At 40.4% G+C, this 21,170-nt stretch overlaps 1 protein-coding gene across 2 annotated transcripts in view; it reads right to left on the bottom strand.

Annotated features, from left to right (window-relative positions):
* arhgap6 (Rho GTPase activating protein 6) overlaps nt 1–5,853 on the bottom strand; it is a 38,996-nt gene extending 33,143 nt beyond the window's left edge. The window contains exon 1 of one of the 2 annotated variants that reach the window (XM_039671473.2): nt 5,181–5,853. In XM_039671473.2, the coding sequence (XP_039527407.2) occupies nt 5,181–5,702 (522 nt within the window). In that variant the 5' untranslated portion in view covers nt 5,703–5,853. The remainder of the gene's footprint in view (nt 1–5,180) is intronic. The other variant, XM_039671472.2, reaches the window with a different exon arrangement.
* Between the last annotated feature and the right edge of the window lie 15,317 nt (nt 5,854–21,170).

The raw sequence follows: 21,170 nt of genomic DNA, 5'->3' as shown, positions 1-21,170 counted from the left end.
GGGACAGACAAGGGCGGGACGGGAGGGACAAAGCGTTTAGTCCTGGGTGACCCGGGCGAAAAACAAAGTCCATGGGGCGGCCAGGGCGGAGCAGATCTCTCAGGTGGCCAGGGCAAAGCAGACCCCTCGGGCGGCCAGGGCGGAGCAGAACCCTCGGGCGGCCAGGGCGGAGCAGACCCCTCGGGCGGCCAGGGCGGAGCAGAACCCTCGGGCGGCCAGGGCGGTGAAGACCCCTCGGGCGGCCAGGGCGGAGCAGAACCCTCGGGCGGCCAGGGCGGTGAAGACCCCTCGGGCGGCCAGGGCGGAGCAGAACCCTCGGGCGGCCAGGGCAAAGCAGACCCCTCGGGCGGCCAGGGCGGAGCAGACCCCTCGGGCGGCCAGGGCGGAGCAGACCCCTCGGGCGGCCAGGGCGGTGAAGACCCCTCGGGCGGCCAGGGCGGAGCAGAACCCTCGGGCGGCCAGGGCGGTGAAGACCCCTCGGGCGGCCAGGGCGGTGAAGACCCCTCGGGCGGCCAGGGCGGTGAAGACCCCTCGGGCGGCCAGGGCGGTGAAGACCCCTCGGGCGGCCAGGGCGGTGAAGACCCCTCGGGCGGCCAGGGCGGTGAAGACCCCTCGGGCGGCCAGGGCGGTGAAGACCCCTCGGGCGGCCAGGGCGGTGAAGACCCCTCGGGCGGCCAGGGCGGAGCAGAACCCTCGGGCGGCCAGGGCGGAGCAGAACCCTCGGGCGGCCAGGGCGGTGAAGACCCCTCGGGCGGCCAGGGCGGTGAAGACCCTTCGGGCGGCCAGGGCGGTGAAGACCCTTCGGGCGGCCAGGGCGGTGAAAACCCCTCGGGCGGCCAGGGCGGTGAAGACCCCTCGGGCGGCCAGGGCGGTGAAGACCCCTCGGGCGGCCAGGGCGGTGAAGTCCCCTCGGGCGGCCAGGGCGGTGAAGACCCCTCGGGCGGCCAGGGCGGTGAAGATCCCTCGGGCGGCCAGGGCGGTGAAGACCCTTCGGGCGGCCAGGGCGGTGAAGACCCTTCGGGCGGCCAGGGCGGTGAAAACCCCTCGGGCGGCCAGGGCGGTGAAAACCCCTCGGGTGGCCAGGGCGGTGAAGACCCTTCGGGTGGCCAGGGCGGTGAAGACCCCTCGGGCAGCCAGGGCAGTGAAGACCCCTCGGGCGGCCAGGACGGAGCAGATCCCTCAGGACCAGACACCGGCTCGGGAACAGGCGCTGGCTCTGCCTCCGGCTCGGGAACAGGCGCCGGCTCAGGAACTGACACTAAAACAGACACAGTCACAAGAACAGACACAAACACAGACAAAAACGCTGGGTCCTGAGCCAACATGAGCTCCGGCTCAGGGACAGGCACCGGCTCAGGGACAGGCACCGGCTCAGGGACCGGCTCAGGCTCAGGGACCGGCTCAGGGACAGGCGCCGGCTCAGGGACAGGCGCCGGCTCAGGGACAGGCGCCGGCTCAGGGACAGGCGCCGGCTCAGGGACAGGCGCCGGCTCAGGGACAGGCGCCGGCTCTGGGACAGGCGCCGGCTCAGGGACAGGCGCCGGCTCAGGGACAGGCACTGGCTCTGCCCCCGGCTCTGGAACAGGCACTGGCTCTGCCAGTGGGACGTGGACAGTCTCTCGCTGGGCAGACGGGACGTGGACAGTCTCTCGCTGGGCAGACGGGACGTGGACAGTCTCTCGCTGGGCAGACGGGACGTGGACAGTCTCTCGCTGGGCAGACGGGCGTTTCCTCCTTTTCCGTCCGTGACCGCGAGAAGTAGGCTCTGAGCTGTTCCTCACTGGCCCAGGATCGAAGGGGGGCCAGGATGGAGAGTGATGTTGAACCTCTTCTCGACCACCTCCTCCTCCTCTACGACCTCCCCGGGTCCCACGAAAAATGACCAGGCGGGTCCCCTGAAAAACTCTCCTCTCCCGCTCCGTAGCTGGGGAAGAGAAGTTCGAAAACCCACCGCTGGAACCAGGGTTTGACGAAGTCCTTCTGTCACCACAGATAGAGGAGAATTGGGTCGATCCAAATGTAGCGATAGTGTAGTCCGGGCAATCCAAGTCATTGTCGTCCATGCAAGCATCATAATCCAACCACTCAAAATCCTTGTCATCCATACTGCTGAGTCCTCAAATGGTCGGATCGTTCTGTCACGGAACAGTTACAAAAAGTGGAGGGAGGACTCAAGTGCAGAAAAGGATGATTTATTTACAAAAGAAAACAAAACACAAAGCAAAAACCCACAAGGGGGAAAACACCATAAATGGGACATAAAACAAAACTGAACTCGAAGAACAAACACTTACTCTGAACACGACGACCATAACTGGGAAACATATGACAACGATCCGACAAGGACTGCAAACAAGAGGAGACTTAAAAAGGGAACAAATCAAGAGGGAACAGGTGGAAGAACTCAAACACTAATCAGGTAACAAGGGGGAGGGATCAAACAATAACGAGAGCACATGCTCCAACATAACAAAGACACCCAAGTGTAATACAAGACAGGACAGACACGTGACAACAACCCAATGTTTGGGTAGTTTTTGTGTTACACAGATCCTGGGTCAGACGTAACAACCCAATGTTTGGGAAGTTTTTGTGAAACCCAGATCCTGGGTCAGACGTAGCAACCCAATGTTTGGGAAGTTTTTGTGAAACCCAGATCCTGGGTCAGATATAACATCCCAGGGGTTGAGTTATTTATCACAAGATTTTTTATTTTTTTATTTAAATGATTAAAGTTACATTAGTTATGTAAACAAAAAAGAAGCTAGTACAAACATTAATGCTGAGTTTAAAAAAACAACCCAATTTGCTGGGTAAAAACATGTGTTCTATTCTTGAAAGCAACCCAAATTGGGTTGTTTTTAACCCAGTGCATCTTGCTAACACAATCTTTCAATCAAGTGACAACAACAGCAACAAATGTACATTCGATCCCTCGCGCACATTCAGCAATGAGGATAATGCATTTATTAAAGTCGGGATCCGCAGCTAAACCACTGGACGAGTTCAATATCTTCAGTTGTCTTCGGGGTTAGTATTTTATATTTGTACTGGAGTCTGCAGTGGACATTCCAGAGAGACGTCCCAGCTGAAACCCTGCGGCTGGCAAGAACCAACACCAGATCATCCGTCTTCACATACCAGCACTGTCTCCTCCACAAGCAGAACACACGATCCTCCTTTCCACACACTCTCTCTCTGCGTGTCTGATCTCCAATCAAGCAGACAGAGTCCGAGTCTCGGCCCTCTGGGTCTCGCTCCACTGGCTTCAGCTCAAGGCTTTGACGTCAGTCTTCAGAACGGACACTGGAAACGAACCTCAACGCGCTTCTACAGGTCTACGTTTCTGCCCGTCATCCATGACCAGTAAACAAGAGTCACTGCTTTCATTACAATAAGAAACTAGTCGCTTTCCAGAACCTTCACTGTCTCTGCTGTTCAGCGGTGGATCAAACATCACAACCTTAAAGAACCCGTTGAAGGCATCTTCACTAGTCTTAAAGACCTCCTATTATGCTTCTTTTTTACATTTTAATTTTTCTTTGGTGTGCTGTGTTGCTGTTTGATCATGAAAAATTATTATGATTATAAAACTGATTTTAAAAATGAGTTAATGCTACAGAAAAAAAACAATTGTTATTATTTCTAGATGAAAAGGGTTAGGACAAGTATTTAAACAAATCTCAACGATAAAAAAATAAGTAAAACCTACTCAACTTTTCAAAACCTTGGTGTTCCCGTCATGCACTGGGGCATTAATAATTAATAAGGTTGATTTTTCACTATTTTATCATTACTTTTGTTGTTATAGATTTCATTTATTTTCTACTCAAAATAACCCATTCATACTCAAAAACGATCTATCGAATTTAGCCGACATTGTGTATTGTGTACAAAGTATCGAGATATCTGTGTTCACATGCCATGTTACTTCTATTATGCAGATACAGTATGGAAGTTGTACAATATCTATTGTATTATTTACAATACAATAAGCATACATTTTGAGTAAAAAGTGTTCGAGTAAAAAGTTAATTTTGTTACATTTTCTAAACTTTTCTAGTTTAGAAAGTAGATGTTACTAAATTCTATATGTATGTAAAATTAAATTAATTGTTCTTCTGGGAACAAACACATCACAATATTCCTCATTATAATAATTCATGCGCAGAATAAAGGGGCGGGGCCTGGTTGAGTTAGTAGTGTGTTAAACTGGCGGTTATGGAAATGGGCGGGAGATTTCCTAAACACACTCAAAGCGCTCGACCAATCACAACACAATGCTCCAGCCGACCAATCAGAGCTCAGTGTGATTTTCAGGAGGAGGGGCTTCATAGAGACAGGAAGTAAACAGAGCGTTACATACTGACAGACTGGGAAGAGAGGAGCCGCAACAATAGTAGTAGTAAACCTTTTATTGTAAATGGAAAATATGAGGAAAATAATCAACAATCAAGCAGGAAAACCTGCTCTAGTAGAGCCTGAAAACTACATTCAAGATGTGTCTACAAAGTCACTACAAATAAACTATATTTTAAAATCTTGCTGTTCTCTATTGGTGCAGTTTTAACTCTGGTTTTTGTGCTCCTCAAGCAAACTCTTAAAAGTTGCCATGGCAAGTAACATTAATTAATGCAAGATAAATAGTTTCTAGTGCCTTGAAACAAAACACTTGCTTAAGGGCTAAATATCAGAGTAATCTGAATCAAAAGTTATGGATATACAAAAAGAACAAGTGTCAATCTCAATACTGAAACATGGATTAATGCTTCTAAACCTACACATCTGATCAGGCATGATGTCTGTCTTTCTGTTTATCTTCTGCTGCAAAGACTCACAGTTAATTAATTATAAGATAAAATATTTTTTTTTGTTTTATTAAAATTCACATTTCGAATTCTCTTAAAACTAGGCTACTATAAACTCATGTTAAATAATACATGAAATATCTATCTGCAAAAATGTGCACCACGTGACCTTTAAAATTGAACTAGAAAAGGTGTAAAGTTGTAAAAAAAAAAAAAACATAATAGAAACAGTGAGGCAAGTAATTTATCATTTGATATTTGAAAAGTATTAATCTGTCATTCGACGTAACGTACTCGAGACGCAGACTCCATCCATCTCAACAACGACATCTGGATTGTTGAACTCAAAGCATGTTTTTTTCGAAATCTTACCTCAGATTTACAGATATTGTGGGAAACCGCATCCGCCTGAGGCAACTTTCTTTGAAGCCACTTTATCGGTGAGAAGATGTTGCTTGAACCGGAGAGGTTGAGCGATAAATCCCTGGACGCGTTGCGTTTGAAATGAATGCTGGAGATCGACGAAGCGTCTGGAGACGTCGACAAACTCGACGAAGAAAGACGCTGTTTGAGTCTGGGGTCTTCAGAGATGGTTTGGTTGGTGGTAAATCCAGCTGTGGAGCTCGAGAACCGCTGAACGCTATTCACGACTGCGGGCGTCGCGCCGTTTCTCCTCAACGCAGAATCCAGACTTCGAGTCTGTTGAAGTTTTCTCTTTGCGAGCGTTTTCGAGCCCGACGAGGAACAGGAGAAGACGCTGTTCATCCCTGCGATGATATGAGACACAGACTGACGCCCTAACCGCAATCCCCATGTGAACCTGACTGACTGACTGACTGACTGAACAACCGATGATGACGTTTGGCTGTCAGTGTCAACGACAGGTGAAAACATGCATTTTATCAGAATTTTTTTTATATTCTCTCATACATCTCTGCCATTGGTTTATATCAGCAGATTAACCAGGATGTTTTCACTGTTCAAGCCAAAAATCTCGTGAGTCAGTAAAGTTTCTCAACTGCATCAGCGTTCCCGCCCTCTTTCTCCCGCGCTGCGGCTCTGCCCTCCTCCTGGAAAACTGTCTGAGGCAAATGTCTTTATTGGCTTGTAGGGAACCACTTTAACTTATCTTTGTAAAATGTAGAACCATAAGAGGTGTCATATGGAGCACCTTAACCACCCCAGAGAACCGCTGAAGAACCAAACTGGGCTTAATAGGTTCTTTAAATGGTAGTGATGCTATAGACGAATCCGGCGAAACTACCGGAAGTAAGCGGGGCGCCATTACTGAGCTGTTGCTGGGTAGAGTTGCGCCATTGCCTCCTATTGTTTTAGTTGCAACTTGCGTCCACTGGAATAAACAGCCCGCGATTTACGACTGTCACTAACGTTACAACGTTAGCCCTTGTATAATGTCGAGTGGGTAAACAGTTTCCGTTATAAATTGTTTTAATGGTGGCAGTAAAATTTCAATTTTGAAGAGAAAACACTGTGAATACCCCGGGTCGACTGCCCCTGTCTGGTGCCGTACGGTTTACAGATTTCCTGGGCGAGTACAAGAAGCGGACATTCGCGTATAATAACAATTATTTAATGACATAAGTAAAAAAAATATAATAAATATGTGATATAGTGATCAGCAAAATCTCATCTCTTGCTGTTTTTTCTATTCAATTAACATGCTATGGTCATTAAATGGCTTTCCTGAGCTAAATGTAACATTGTGTGACATAATTGTTTTCCTGCTGTTATACTGACCTCTTTCCATGGTTTAAAAACACTAATTGGTCGATATTATGTATACTTTCTAGCTGTAACGTTACCTTACGTTACAGCTAGAAACAGGCATTTTCACATTGCCTGTTGCAATGTGAAAATGAGATAAATAATGGACACAAATGAAAAACATGAATTTGTTTATTTGATTTCATTAATTTATTTATTTATTGTTGCCAAATGGACAGATCTTTTTATAGTTTCCTCGTTAGCAAACGTTAGCCTAGCTAGCCTGCCAAGCTATTTTCATAAATAACGTTAATCTGTAAGATGGTTTGTACCTTCATCTGTGACTGGAGGCCACTGCAGTCACAGATCAAACCAACAAGTCATTCTGCCTGGCTGTAGCTGTCATCGAGGGTGAGTTCGCGTTATCACCGAGGTTTGTTTACATACCGGTGCATATGTCTATATGCCCGTGTAACAGCTCAGTAATGGCGTCGCCACAAGATGGCAGCCTACACAAGAACGCTCGTCGGATTCGTCTATATAGAACCGCTGAAGAACCTTTTTTTTTTTTTTTTTTTCGGAGTGTAGTCAATTCTGGAACTTCGGTCAAATACCGTCAATTTTTGGTGTGGATAAAATATACAAAACGCTTCAAATGATTTTTATATGTAAATATGCACTACTTTTGTGGAAAAAATAATAAAGCAGCAATTGTTCTCCCCTCTGCAATGTTTAAAGTTTATGACACAACTTTAGTAAACTTTATGATAAGTCCGATAGCACACAGCATAGTGTCGGCCCAGATCCGGCTCACATCCGGTACGCATAGAATCCACATGTTCCAGATCTGGGCCGACACTATGGTGCTGTCTGGGCATCCTTGGGGAATTATGGATAATATGTGCGTTCAAGTCCGTTCGCATTGGAAAGTCGAGTTTGGGTGTCGTCACTTTCGTTGGTGCTAGATGGCGCTGTACCGTCTCTAAATGAACTATACAAAAATACAGGTTTTTTTTAAACAGCAAGGTTTTTAAACTCTGCTTCTAGAAACTGAAGAACAAAGAATTTGTGCTGCTTTATATGTTTTTATTTCATACAAAGACAGTGTGAACTTTACCGTTACATATTATATTGTCACATTACAATAGTGCAGACAGTTGGCTTATTTAGTTGTAACTAGAAAAGCCTGTTAATGCCACTACTAAATCCCTCAGTGTTTGTGGCCTTCTGCCGTGTTTCTCGACGACACGCCTCAACTCGTAAACATTGGGCTTGAACAAACTCCTGAGCTTTCCACTTCTTTTGGGTGGAGAATTTTATGTGTGTTTGGTTAATACAATTGTAACATACCGATTTCACTTGCTTTACTAAACTTTCTTTCGTCTTCCGAGTAAAACGATTGCAATGCAATGTTTGAGAATGAGAGTTGAAATTATGATGCTGAATTATAATTAAATTTTGAATGCAATGCAATTAAAAATAAATTTAATAATTTAGGCTATTTGCCAATTTGAAAGAGGCCTATTTTTAATAAATACTTTACATTATTAGACGACACTTCCTAAAAGGCTTTATACACAAACAACATAAAAGTCACAATAACACTGTTTTCCACAGAGAGCTCACTTCACAGTTCTTCACTTCCACACCTAAACGCTGTTTAATTTACACTCACCAGCATGACAGCAATTTGTCCCCAAGGATTTGCATTGATTTATTAATGTTTTGATATATTTCCCCATCAGAGTAGAATAATCCATCTTCATTCGAACATCATAACACATGCATGATTGCATAAAGCCTCAGATCAGTTCTCTCAAACAATGGGGAAAAGGATGGATGTGTCGGATGGGTAAAAAACTCATAGTCATAATAAAAGCCATCAGACTTTGCGTTAGATCTGCAACATATGATTTCAGAGTTTACAGGAGACCCCGAGCTTCCCGACATGGGGTTATTATCTCGTTTAGCACAGGAAAAAGGATCTCCGAAGGCCTCTTTTAAGGCCCATGAACGTAAACAAATAAGGGTGTAACTGAGAGCGTTTCCACAGCAAAGATGCATGGATGTATAAGAAACATCTGTGTTCATTATTGAAATTAGTCTTTACATAAAGTACTAATATACTTTAGATGTACCAACCGTTGCAACTTTTCACATTGAACTTCAAACAGTTTGTAATCTCTTACAGAAAAGAAGTTTATTCATGTATGCTTTCGGTATACTTCTTTAAACATAAGAGATCAGTCTACGCTTTATGTACTTCTCAGAAAAATTACACTTGAGTAAACTTATACTGACAGAAAAGTCTACGTATACTTGCATAGATTTATGCACAGTCTTATAAACTTTGAATTAAACAAAAATAATATATTAAGGTAAACAGACACATATTAATACCTTAATTGGAACATAATATAATCAGTGCAAAAATGTACATTTACATTTATTCGTTTAGCAGACGCTTTTATCCAAAGAACAATAGAAGCTAACAATTGAGAATGAGGAGCACGTGCCGATTTGGGCGGGGTCTGAGCCGGTCGGCCATGATGGTAGGAGACGCTATCGGTTACCAGGGGCAACGCCTTTAGAACCCATAGACGCGTATAAACATTTTCGCGCATTTATTATTTTGGCAGGACAGAGACGGATCTAAGAATACGAGGAAAAAAAAGGAAGAAAGTAAAGCAATGCTAAAAGATAAGGCGAAAGAAAAGGGACCTTACAGGAACAAACTCACACAAAGTGCAAAACAGCTGTATTTGGAGAAGCACCATCAATATATTTGTTCTTTTGCACTAATAACAGTAATATTATTATTTTATTATTATTACTTATGTTGTCCATGAAACGTATGTTGTCCAAATAGCCTATATATTTCAGTTCTCAATAAATATTGTTAAGCCATATCAAGTTATTTCAAACATTTATTTCAATGAAATAAAAAATAATGAACAAGGCACTCAAACAACACTTTTGCATATGTTCGTTAAGGCACCGCAAACAGTGAAAATCGTATACTAAAGGCATCAGCAAACCAATCAATCCGGCGTCTCCTGAGATGGTGCTCGATGCAGAGCCAAATGGGAGGAGCTAGAGCTCAAGCTCCCCCTTTTCTGGAGCTCCAGCTCCACCTCACTAAATTTAGTGGGCGGGGCTTCGCTGCAGCTTCCAATGGGAAGAGCTAGAGCTCTAGCTCACCCTCGCTGGAACTAGTGGACAGAACATAACGCGCTATCAAGCCTGTTAATGTTAGTGCGAGTTTCACCCGTGATGAAAGGACAAGTTTGTTTTGATGCGCAAGGTGCTGGCAAACATAATATTATATTTTACTCTAAGATTTGTCATGATTATGATAAATTATACAATGATTTATCGTTTCTGTGACAAACGCGTAAACACTTAGAACATTGCTCACACTATCTGTGCGTCTAAAAACTGTTGAAAACTTTGTATCTATGTATTCTTTTCTCTTAATTACGATGAACAGTTTCGTTGTTTTCCTCACTTTTAAAGCCGCTTTGGACAAAAGCGTCTGCTATATGATTATGTAAATTACTAGACAAAGGCAATGTGTGCACGTTTATTTTGTCCACCGCAGTAACGCGAGTTATTTGTTGTAAATTAATCTAAAAAAAGATTGTGTAAATAAATCATCTGATTAATTCATTAAATAAAAAATAAGACCAGGTTACCTAATCTGCCCTTTTTGTACGTTAATGTAAAAGCATAAGCTACTCCAATAGGCCAGTTGTATTTTTTATATATATATTGTAAATTAAAGTGTACAATTGACTGTATTGGATAGACTCAACCTTCATGTTATAGGCTATGCATTAACCCGTTTAATCCCAAATTTTTTCTTGCAACTTGAGTACATGCATTTTACTCCTTAGACCTCCCTAACACTCAAACAATATGCCTAGTGACCGGTGGGAAACTACATAGTCAGAATTCATTCAAATTCTTCAATTTGACCTATTGACACAATTCATTACAAGACATCCAATATCTCGTTTTGTCATTTCGTGAAGAAGGCTTAGTGAGGTGAAAAGGTTGTCATGAACAAAGTTACACCCTGGAGGAACTTCTGCTTGTTCGGCTAGACCCCTATGGGCTAGACCATGTCTACACTTGGGCCCTGTCCTAGGCCAGTTTCAGGTAGATGTGTGTGCACTCTTTCAGTGCACTGAAGATGGGCCGAATGTTGTAGAAAGGGTTGTTTGTGGTCATGTGTGAGGCACACCATTTGGTTCTCATGAACATCTGCACAATCCTCCAGATCACATCTGCATCGCCATTCAATAGTCTACCTGGCAAATGGGCCGTTCCACCCTGGGACTCCCTATCTGAGCCATCACTATTACAGTCACTTTCAATTTGGGGTGGGGGTAGGGGTGGGGGGAAGGGGGTCATGCACGTCCAGAAGGTCCAACACATTGAACGTTTCTGGGATACTGATAACTGCACTAAACAAAATTATAAATGCAACACTTTTGTTTTTGCCCCCATTTTTCATGAGCTGAACTCAAAGATCTAGACCATTTCTATGTACACAAAAGGCCTATTTCTATCAAATATTGTTCACAAAGCTGTCTAAATCTGTGTTAGTGAGCACTTCTCCTTCGCCGTGATCATCCATCCTCATCACAGATGTGGCATATTCAGTGTAGGATTGCCAATACCCGCCAATATCTGCCTATACTGTACCTGTGTTTTCAATTGAAGCACTGCTATACTGTTATACTACCGGTCACAATTGTGACCGTAAACAAATTTACAAGTCTTACGAGCAAAATATAAATGCAGGAGTATAATTCTCAAAATATATCAGTAGTAGACCCTTTAAAGAACATATGTACAAAATTTGATAGTTCTATCTGTAAATTAAGATGTTTTATATACTACTTATTTTAGTAGTCTGAGGAAGAAATCTTCTTCTAGATGTGCAAGCAGGAAGTGACCTGATCTGGTCATGTGACCTTTCACACTAGTCACATGACATTAATTGATTTTAATCAAGACAGTCTATTTTGTCATTTAAAAGTTGAATTTCTTGCCCAAAGTCAATAACAACATTTTTAGAGCTTCCAGAAATAAGAAAAAAGCTGCGGTCACAATTGTGACCGGTGGGATTAAACGGGTTAAGCTATTTTAATGAAATGGAAACAAGCAGTCCAGTACTCTAAAACCAGCTGTGTGACTTCCCACACTAGTCTAGAGGAAAAACAAGATAACAAATGTGCTGAGATTATGCATCCGCTTCACATTTTAATGGTAGCCTATAATAAGAAGTACATTGAAGTACACACTTCATATAACACATAACATTTCTCTTCACAGAACTCAACCAATTTTTTTTTACATAGTACTCCCACTGGTAGATAAGATTCAAGTTCAAGTTGATTTTATTTATACAGCACATTTTATAACTGCCACTGACTAAGTGCTTTAAAGAACTACAAAAATAAAAAAAATTAAGAGAGCTAGCCCATACTGCAATTCTTCCTTCTATTTCTTATCCCGACATACGTTCAGATTGTCAGCCCAGAAAAGCACATGAAATCCGTTTCAAGGCAAGCTACATCCATATGTGGTTTAAAATCCTATTCAAATACCGGGACATATGTCTCAGTCTGAACGATCGGATTTCAGGTGGTGTGTGACTCTCACGCCACATAAAATGAGATGGTGCTCGATGCAGAGCCAACTCTTGCTAACTAACAGAGTATTTTTTTTTTTGTGTGTGTTCAATAAAAATCAAGCTGGCGCTGAAATATGTTGCTTTTGAAATCATGCCGAGTGCTCGGAAGTTAACCTGCGCGTGCGCGGTGAAGCTGGAGCTCCAGCGAGGGGAGGAACTGGAGCTCCAGCGAGGGGAGGAGCTTGAGCTCCAGCTCCTCCCATTTGGCTCTGCATCGAGGACCACTTGCGTCTCCTCGTCAGATCAGACTCAATTCCGGACGTCATTTTACAGAGCCCCTCCCCTTTCCGCCATGTTGAAAAAAAAAAAAAAGATGGCTGCGTCCAAAACCGCATACTCAATGAGTAGGTACTTAATTTCAATAAGTACTTACTCAACGAGCGCTAAAAGAGTAGGTACTTTATAGCCAAATCTCGTTGAGTATGAATGAGAACCGGACATCTGCCATGTTGACGTTATCATGTGACCTACTACGACGCGTTATCATCATATCACAAGCGCAAAGAAATGAACAGCGACACGTTTAATTCTTCTATCTATAAATATCTTGACATTGATGAAACTTTCTCATTTTGTTGTGGTATTGTTGAAGAAACAGCTGATATTTTTTTTATAAGAAACCCCCAAATCGTCACCTCTTGAATATATGTTGTTAATTTCTTTATTTTATACCCAAAACGTTTCTCCTTTAAGTTTTCCTCCTTTTCTTGATGAATTTACCTCGTTTCATCCCTCAGACCTATAACAACAAAACAACAACATTTTTCATGTATTATGAAGAACTATTTAAAGATATTTAGCCTTGTTATTGTTCCTTTTTCCTGTATTATGATGTAAACAAACCAATGATCTTTATGTTTTCTGTTTTGTCATTATGACTATTATGGTATCTTTCCATGATCTTGTATGTAATACGTTTATAAGTTTAAATTATGAGTGACAGGTGTACTAACACTTCATAACATCAGTGACTCGACAGCACAACCTAGAACAGTTTTCCTCTGCGTTTGTAATGTCTGCACAAAGGAGACGGGCAGCTGCTCGAAGATCTCTTTTGGAGAAAACTGTTGATTTTATACTCGAAAAATGTAAGTATCACTCCTTAAAAATTAATATTACCTCAGAATGAATTGCATTGTTAGCCCACCCCAAAACTTAAACAAAATAATAATATTAAATGCTGACCAATACTTAATTATATAACTTTTTTATATACTAAAAATATAATTTAATATAACAAGCAAAATGTAATTTGTTTTGTCATATGACAGTTATGCATGAATACATTTATATTCATAAATGCAGTGAAACATCTCAATTATCAGTCAATCGATGAATTAATGGATACATTAATTAAATAATTCAATTTTATATACTGACAACAATAATAAAAATGAATAAATGAGTAAAAGAACAAATAAAAGTAACCATCACAATAAACAAATGCATTATACAAGTCAACAACACATGAAACAAAGCTTTATTCAAACTACAAGCATGTATTTACAGGGCTGAACACCACATCCTAATGCCGTCTCAACACAGCGGTTCCCATTCTGCGGCTTTATTCTGATGAATTCACCAGAGGGGACTGTGCCTTCGTCCCGGAGCTTGTTGCTGCGCTGCGCTTCACAATCTGAGGCAATAAGGGCAGGTGGAGAGATAGAGGGTCTTGTAAGGGCAGGTGGAGAGATGGAGGGACTCATCCATGGCACCACTTCCAGGATGCAGCTAGGCTCCTCATCCTCAGTGCTCACACCAGTCTGCAGACATTTCAGATCCTACAAAAATGCACAAACATTATACAAAAGCAGTAATTTTAACACAATGTCATTTGATTTATGTATTAAAAATAACCTTACTTTATATTTGAGTAAAATCCCTAAAACAAATGCTGCCATCATCTTTCCTTGCAGGTCTTGCTCCACCACAAAAGCTATGCAGCAAATGCACAGAAATCAAGAATCAGAAAAGTGTTGTAATTTCTCTACTTGAAATTTGTACAATAATTCAAATAAACTACAATTTAAGATTGAATAGATTTTGTTATCCATTTCTGTAGTATACTCACTCAGAGCCTTTGATGACAGCATTCAGCATCATGAGCCTCTCTCCAGCAGATAAACACACGCGTGTTCTTCTGTCCCTGTAACATACAGACAAGATTCACATTACGAGTTCAACACTGAATTTACATGCTGAGGTTGATGTGTTAACTCACTTTTAATCCAACTTAAATGTTCCTCAATATATCAACACTAATAAGGGACAAATTAAATATAACATATTTAGTTACTTTATAGATTTGTTTATTTACCTTATTTACAGTAGGCCTACATTTGTGTAATGTAAGTAGTGTTGACAACAGTGAATTATCCTTCATATTAATAGCACACATAACGTTACATCACTCAGATGTATTTTTCATGTTGGGATGTGCTCATCTGCAATACTTAAACAATATTTTCATTTCAGATGTAAATAGACATTTTAAATAAGCGTATTTAAGATGTAACGTTATATGGTTATGTAAATCCATTTTAGAAACTTACGTGTAGCGTACTTACTGGAGCTCCCCAGTTTAACTAACTAATAAAACATGTGTTTACAGCAAAATCACAACTATACTATACTGTCTAAGTCCTTTAGACCTTCAACAGTTAAAACGTTTACTCTATAGTAGTTTAACACATACGATTTAAACACAAGAAACCGTGTTTACTCACATTTGAAAACCCCTGCTGATCTCCGATGTTGATAATTACGTATGCTCTCCCGTGGCCTTCTGGGATAGAAGAGTATCCATCGGATGAACACTCAAAAATCGGGGCGAAAGCAGGAGATCATCCGGGAACTTCTCGCCTACTCTTTTATGAGTACTGAGGTTTCGGACATACTACTCCTTTCAAATACTGTTTCCCCCTACTATATAGTACGAAAGTAGGAATATTCGGACGTACTATAAGTATACGTATGCCCGAATCTCGCGATAATTAGTACGTCACTCTGGTAATTCTCGCCTACTCTTTTATGGATACTAAGGATTTGGACATACTTATTCGCTCGCCTACTGCTTTTTCCATACTATATAGTAGGGAAGTATGCGGTTTCGGACGCAGCCGATATGTATATATATATATTTATTTATTTTTTACTACACGGCTTTAAAAAGTCTAGAGGAAAAAGCCGTAACCCAAGTGTGTACAATAACAGTATGTTGCCTTTGTCTATAAAACAGATGAAGAAACACACGACATCATCTCCTCAGATCGTCCCGTCTGAACACTTTCGGCACTCTTGCTCAACCGTTGCACAATAACTGTGTCAGACTCTGAAGACATCGGCGTTGGCCGGAGACTTGCACAACCACACCATAAATATTGAGGTTTGCTGGGGAAACGAGACTGACATGATGCATTCGGGCCTTTGTTTCAGGAACAAACTCACAGCAATGATCCACGGGGACTAATGCAACAAACCGCACGCTTGTGTTCACTAACCCTCTCTTCAAAAAGATTTATGAATCTACAATCAACATTCTGCAATATAACTATGTCATAATTCCTTTGCTGTGTTATACTGTATAGTTTTTGATTTAAATTACACCAACATATTTATTACACTATTAAACCTAAGTTGGTCGAGACAAATTATTTTTAAAGAAATTAGATGTTCAAATGTTAATAATGTAAGAATAAATGTAAGTTTAGTTTTGTTGTTGCTAGTAATATTTCTGCTGAACTGAGGTTTACTTGATTATCCATCATCATTTATTATAAAAATCCTGAGTATCAAATATGATCATCAGGTTTATTTGTTCATCTTTATATTGCAGAGCATTATGTTTTAAAACTACAGAGATTTGATCATAAAAGTAAGCATTAAATATCATCTGACTAAGACATGTCATTGAATATTTGTGAGTGAGTGATCTGTGGTTTGACTGTGTGACATGCACAGTAAACGCAGCGTCAGCTACTTCTCACACACACACACCTGCACCATCTCTGTGTGTGTGTGTGTGTGTGTCACTTCCAGCCTTTGTTCAGATGATATTAGTCACTTTGCATGAGTGTCCTGAGGAGATTTGCTGTAATGTGTCACGAGTGTTGCGTTCTGGCTTTCAGTGCAGTTCCGCTAGTGAACACTAGAGTGCGCTGTGACCAGTAGAGTGCGCTGATAGAGTGCAGTTCCGCTAGTGAACACTAGAGTGCGCTGTGAGAGTGCGCTGTGACCACTAGAGTGCGCTGTTAGAGTGCAGTTCCGCTAGCGAACACTAGAGTGCGCTGTTACTCTGGGTGCTTCTCTTAGTGTTTCATCAGAAGAGTAACACAATACAACAACAGTTAGTTAACATTAATGTAATGACTAACATGAACTAACAATGAGCAATGCATGTGTTATAGTAGGCTAGGCCTATTTATTAATCTTTCTTAAATTTAGTTAATAATAATCCAGCTGTTCATTGTGTGCTCATGTTAGTTCTCAGTGCATTTACTGATGTTAACAACACAACCTTTGATTTTAATAATCCATTAGTAAATGTTGATACATGCTGTAGAAGTATTGTTCACTCTTAGTTAATGTTAACTGAAGTAGTTAATGAACCTTATTGTAAATGTTACCAAATTAATAAATGCTGTAAAATATATTGTTTATTTTAATCCATTTAATCTTTAAGGCAAGTTTTCTCCGTCAAGAAGCAATGGTGAAGAATATCAAACTCCTTTTCCTGCTTCTGATTAAAAAGTTATGATTTCTCCAATGAAGGATTGCTGAATAATTTTCATCAAGTTAAATAATCAAATAAAACCAATGACTGATGTGCGTTTTACAAGAAAATACTAGTTCACATTTAATTCAAGGTCATTTCTTTGAAATTATTAGTGAAATTTACTAGCAATTTCTGTGAATATTGGAAACACTTTACAATGACGTTCATTAGTTTATATATTAATTAACTCCCTTAGTTAACATGACCTATAATGAGCAATATTTATACAGCATTCATTAATCTTATTTAATATTTTAAATAATACGTTATTAAATCAAAGGTTGTGTTGTTGACATTAGTTGCACTGTGAACTCATAAATATTCGTTTTTATCATTATGAATGATTTCATGACTTTTTGTCAATTTTAACTTATGTCGTAATTTTGACTTATAGTATTTTGACTTTTCATATTATAATTGACTCATTACTTGCATATTTTGAATAACTAATGACTTTTTATGCCATCATTTCTCAAATTAGTATCTAAATTTTAACGTTATAATAATTAAGACTTTTTGTCATAAGTTTCAACTATGTCAATTTATGTCATCATTCAACTATGTCATCATTTTGATGTCATTTTGATTTTTTTTTTCTCATAATTATGGCTTGACAGTTTTTTAAACTGCATTAACATTATTTATAGTGACTAATTTACCAGGTAAGAGTGTGTGTGTGTTTTTCATAAATAGCCAGTTAATATATTAATGCACATACAGAGATCATCAGTAAAGCAAATATAATGTGTGTGTGTGTGTGTGTGTGTGTGTGTGTGTGTGTGTGTGTGTGTGTGTTGCTGTCCATTTAGGAGTAAATGTGAACCTCAGTCAGTGCTGTTTAAAACACAATAAGATAAAGACACACACACACACACACACACTCATTAGAAGAGCAGTCTTCCTCCTCAGGGAACGGAAACACTGATGACTCATTTGACTCGTATGGAAGAAGAAAATCTTCAGTAAATCATAATTAGACTGAAGTGTTATTTATGACATAAAAACAGACTTTTTATGACTTTTTATCATGACTATTACTTAGTATATAGTATACTTTTATACTTAGACTTTACTTATAATTATGAATTGTATCTCGTAGATAATATGACCATTTATGTCATAATTTTTTACATATTTTCATATTTATGAATGACTTGAATGACTTTTTGTGTCATAATTTCAACCTAGTGTGTCAATATTATCAGGTATGTCATCGTTTTTACTTAGTATGTCATATTAATTTTTTTTAATTTCAACTTAGTATGTCATAATTTTTTACTATTTTGTCATAATTTTGACTTTAAATATCAACTTAGTATGTCATAATTTTGACTTTGTCATATTTATGACCTTATTCCTCATAATTATGTCTTAGAATGACTTTTTGTCATAATCATGATTTACCAAAGCATGTTTTTTTCTTATATTACTGAAATGGGCCTCCATACATGTTTGTCATTCATTTCCTAATAATTAGTTTATCATTCATTCAAGAGTTTTTTTCAGAAACGCTGATGTGCAGTAATAAAATAAGTCAAGTCTATATGAGTGAGTCATTGAATCATTCATTCAAAAGATTCGTTCAAAAACGCTGATTTATCCAGTAATAAAATAAGTGAAGTCTTTATGAGTGAGTCATTGAATCATTCATTCAAAAGATTTGTTCAAAAACACTGATTCATCCAGTAATGTAATAAGTGAAGTCTTTATGAGTGAGTCATTGAATCATTAATTCAAAAGATTCGTTCAAAAACGCTGATTCATCCAGTAATGTAATAAGTGAAGTCTTTATGAGTGAGTCATTGAATCATTAATTCAAAAGATTCGTTCAAAAATGCTGATTCATCCAGTAATGTAATAAGTGAAGTCTTTATGAGTGAGTCATTGAATCATTCATTCAAAAGATTCGTTCAAAAACGCTGATTCATCCAGTAATGAAACAAGTGAAGTATTTATGAGGGAGTCATTGAATCATGCATTCAAAAGATTCGTTCAAAAACGCTGATTCATCCAGTAATAAAATAAGTGAAGTCTTTATGAGTGAGTCATTGAACCATTCATTCAAAAGATTCGTTCAAAAACGCTGATTTATCCAGTAATAAAATAAGTGAAGTCTTTATGAGTGAGTCATTGAATCATTCATTCAAAAGATTGGTTCAAAAACACTGATTCATCCAGTAATGAAACAAGTAAAGTATTTATGAGGGAGTCATTGAATCATTCATTCAAAAGATTCGTTCAAAAACGCTGATTCATCCAGTAATGAAACAAGTGAAGTATTTATGAGGGAGTCATTGAATCATGCATTCAAAAGATTCGTTCAAAAACGCTGATTCATCCAGTAATGAATCAAGTGAAGTCTTTAAGGATTAGTCACAGAATCATCAATTCAAGAGATTAAAAAATGTTTTTAATAAACTGCAGCAATTCATAATTTGTCAGAACCTTGAGTAGATGACATGTTGTTTAGTTGAGTTGTGTGTTCAGAATCATGGGGGAATCTGAATAGACTAAACCAAATAACCTGACCTTTAACCTCACCGATGTGTTCTCCCTCCACTGCAGTTGCGGATCTATTCATCGTTATGTGTTATATGAATCATGGGAAGGTTTGCTGGGGACGAAAGCGATGTGACGGAGGTGAGCGCAGAGATGTGTGTGTCTGAGGAAGAGGCTTTCTGCATTATAAGTCAGTCTCCATCTCTCTTTGTGACCTTACTAGCATATTGATTTTTTTCTCCCACATTTCAGATAATTGCCAGATACTCTGAACCCAATATTCCCAGTGCTTCTGCTGGCCAATGAGGTGTGTGTGTGTGTGTGTGTGTGGACGTAATAGAAACAGTCGATAGAGGAATAGGATACTCCAATCTTTCACTACAAGCAGAGTGGACTTGACTTACGTAACAGTTGAACGCGCCTTTCATCTAGCATGAAACAGCTGTGTGTGTGTGTGTGTGTGTTCAGTGTCTCCTAGGGTCAAGAAAGACAGTAACAGATGCGAGATCAACAGCTGATCTGAGGAGAACAGATGTGTGTGTGTGTGTGTGTGTGTGTTTTCGGTTTGTATAAGGACTCATGATTTTCTACACATCATGACACGGCAGCCCTGCGATGATGTCACTCGCCATCGTTTCGTGTGTTGAGCGCTCATGATATATTATAATAATATTAAATATATAGAATATTTATTTTTAATTACACTACAAGTTCAATTAAACCATCAAAATATGAGGAAAGCATTTTAAATATGAGGGAAGAAGAAAAACTAAATTTGGTTAAGATGTTTATCTGACTCTTTCGAAAGGTCTCGTTCCCTTCACTGATAAAAATTTCCACGATATTTGCATTTTTCGCTTCCGGAGGGGCTTTGGGGGCCTGTATCTCGGGCCCCTGGGGGCTCACGAGGCTGGGCGTGGTTTCTTTCGGTTCGTTCTTCACTCGACAAGAATTTGGCGTCAAAACGTTTTTTTTTTTTCATTTTTATGTACATTTTTCACCGAGATATTTGCGATTTTCTCCCGAGCTCGTGGCGCCATTTCAGAGCGCGTCTGACGGTATTCGGCTAATATCTCCGCGAATACTCCACCGAAAATGACGGAACGCATATGGTTTTGTTCAGTTCGGCGAGACGGTTAAAATGACTCCGGTCTCCGACGGATATGTTCAGTTTTCAACGAGATATTTGCGTTTTTCGCTTCCGGGGGGCCTTTGGGGGCCAACGAGGCTGGGGTGGTCTCTTTCGAAAGGTCTCGGCCCGTTCTCCACTCGATAAAAATTTGGCGTCGAAACGTTGATTTTTGACCGAGATATTTGCGATTTTCTCTCGAGCTCGTGGCGTCATTAGAGCGCGGCCGACGGTATTCGGCTAATATCTCCGCGAATACTCCACCGAAAATGACGAAACGCATATGGTTTTGTTCAGTGCGGCGAGACGGTTCAAATGACCCCGGTCTCCGACGGATATGTTCAGTTTTCAACGAGATATTTGCGTTTTTCGCTTCCGGGGGGCCTTTGGGGGCCAACGAGGCTGGGGGTGGTCTCTTTCGAAAGGTCTCGGCCCGTTCTCCACTCGATAAAAATTTAGCGTCGAAACGTTGATTTTTGACCGAGATATTTGCTATTTTCTCCCGAGCTCGTGGCGCCATTTCAGAACGCG

This window comes from Pimephales promelas, chromosome 7, assembly GCF_988280905.1.
Source record: "Pimephales promelas chromosome 7, fPimPro1.hap1.1, whole genome shotgun sequence".
NCBI lineage: Eukaryota > Metazoa > Chordata > Actinopteri > Cypriniformes > Leuciscidae > Pimephales > Pimephales promelas.
This window is presented reverse-complemented; position numbering and strand designations above follow the sequence as displayed.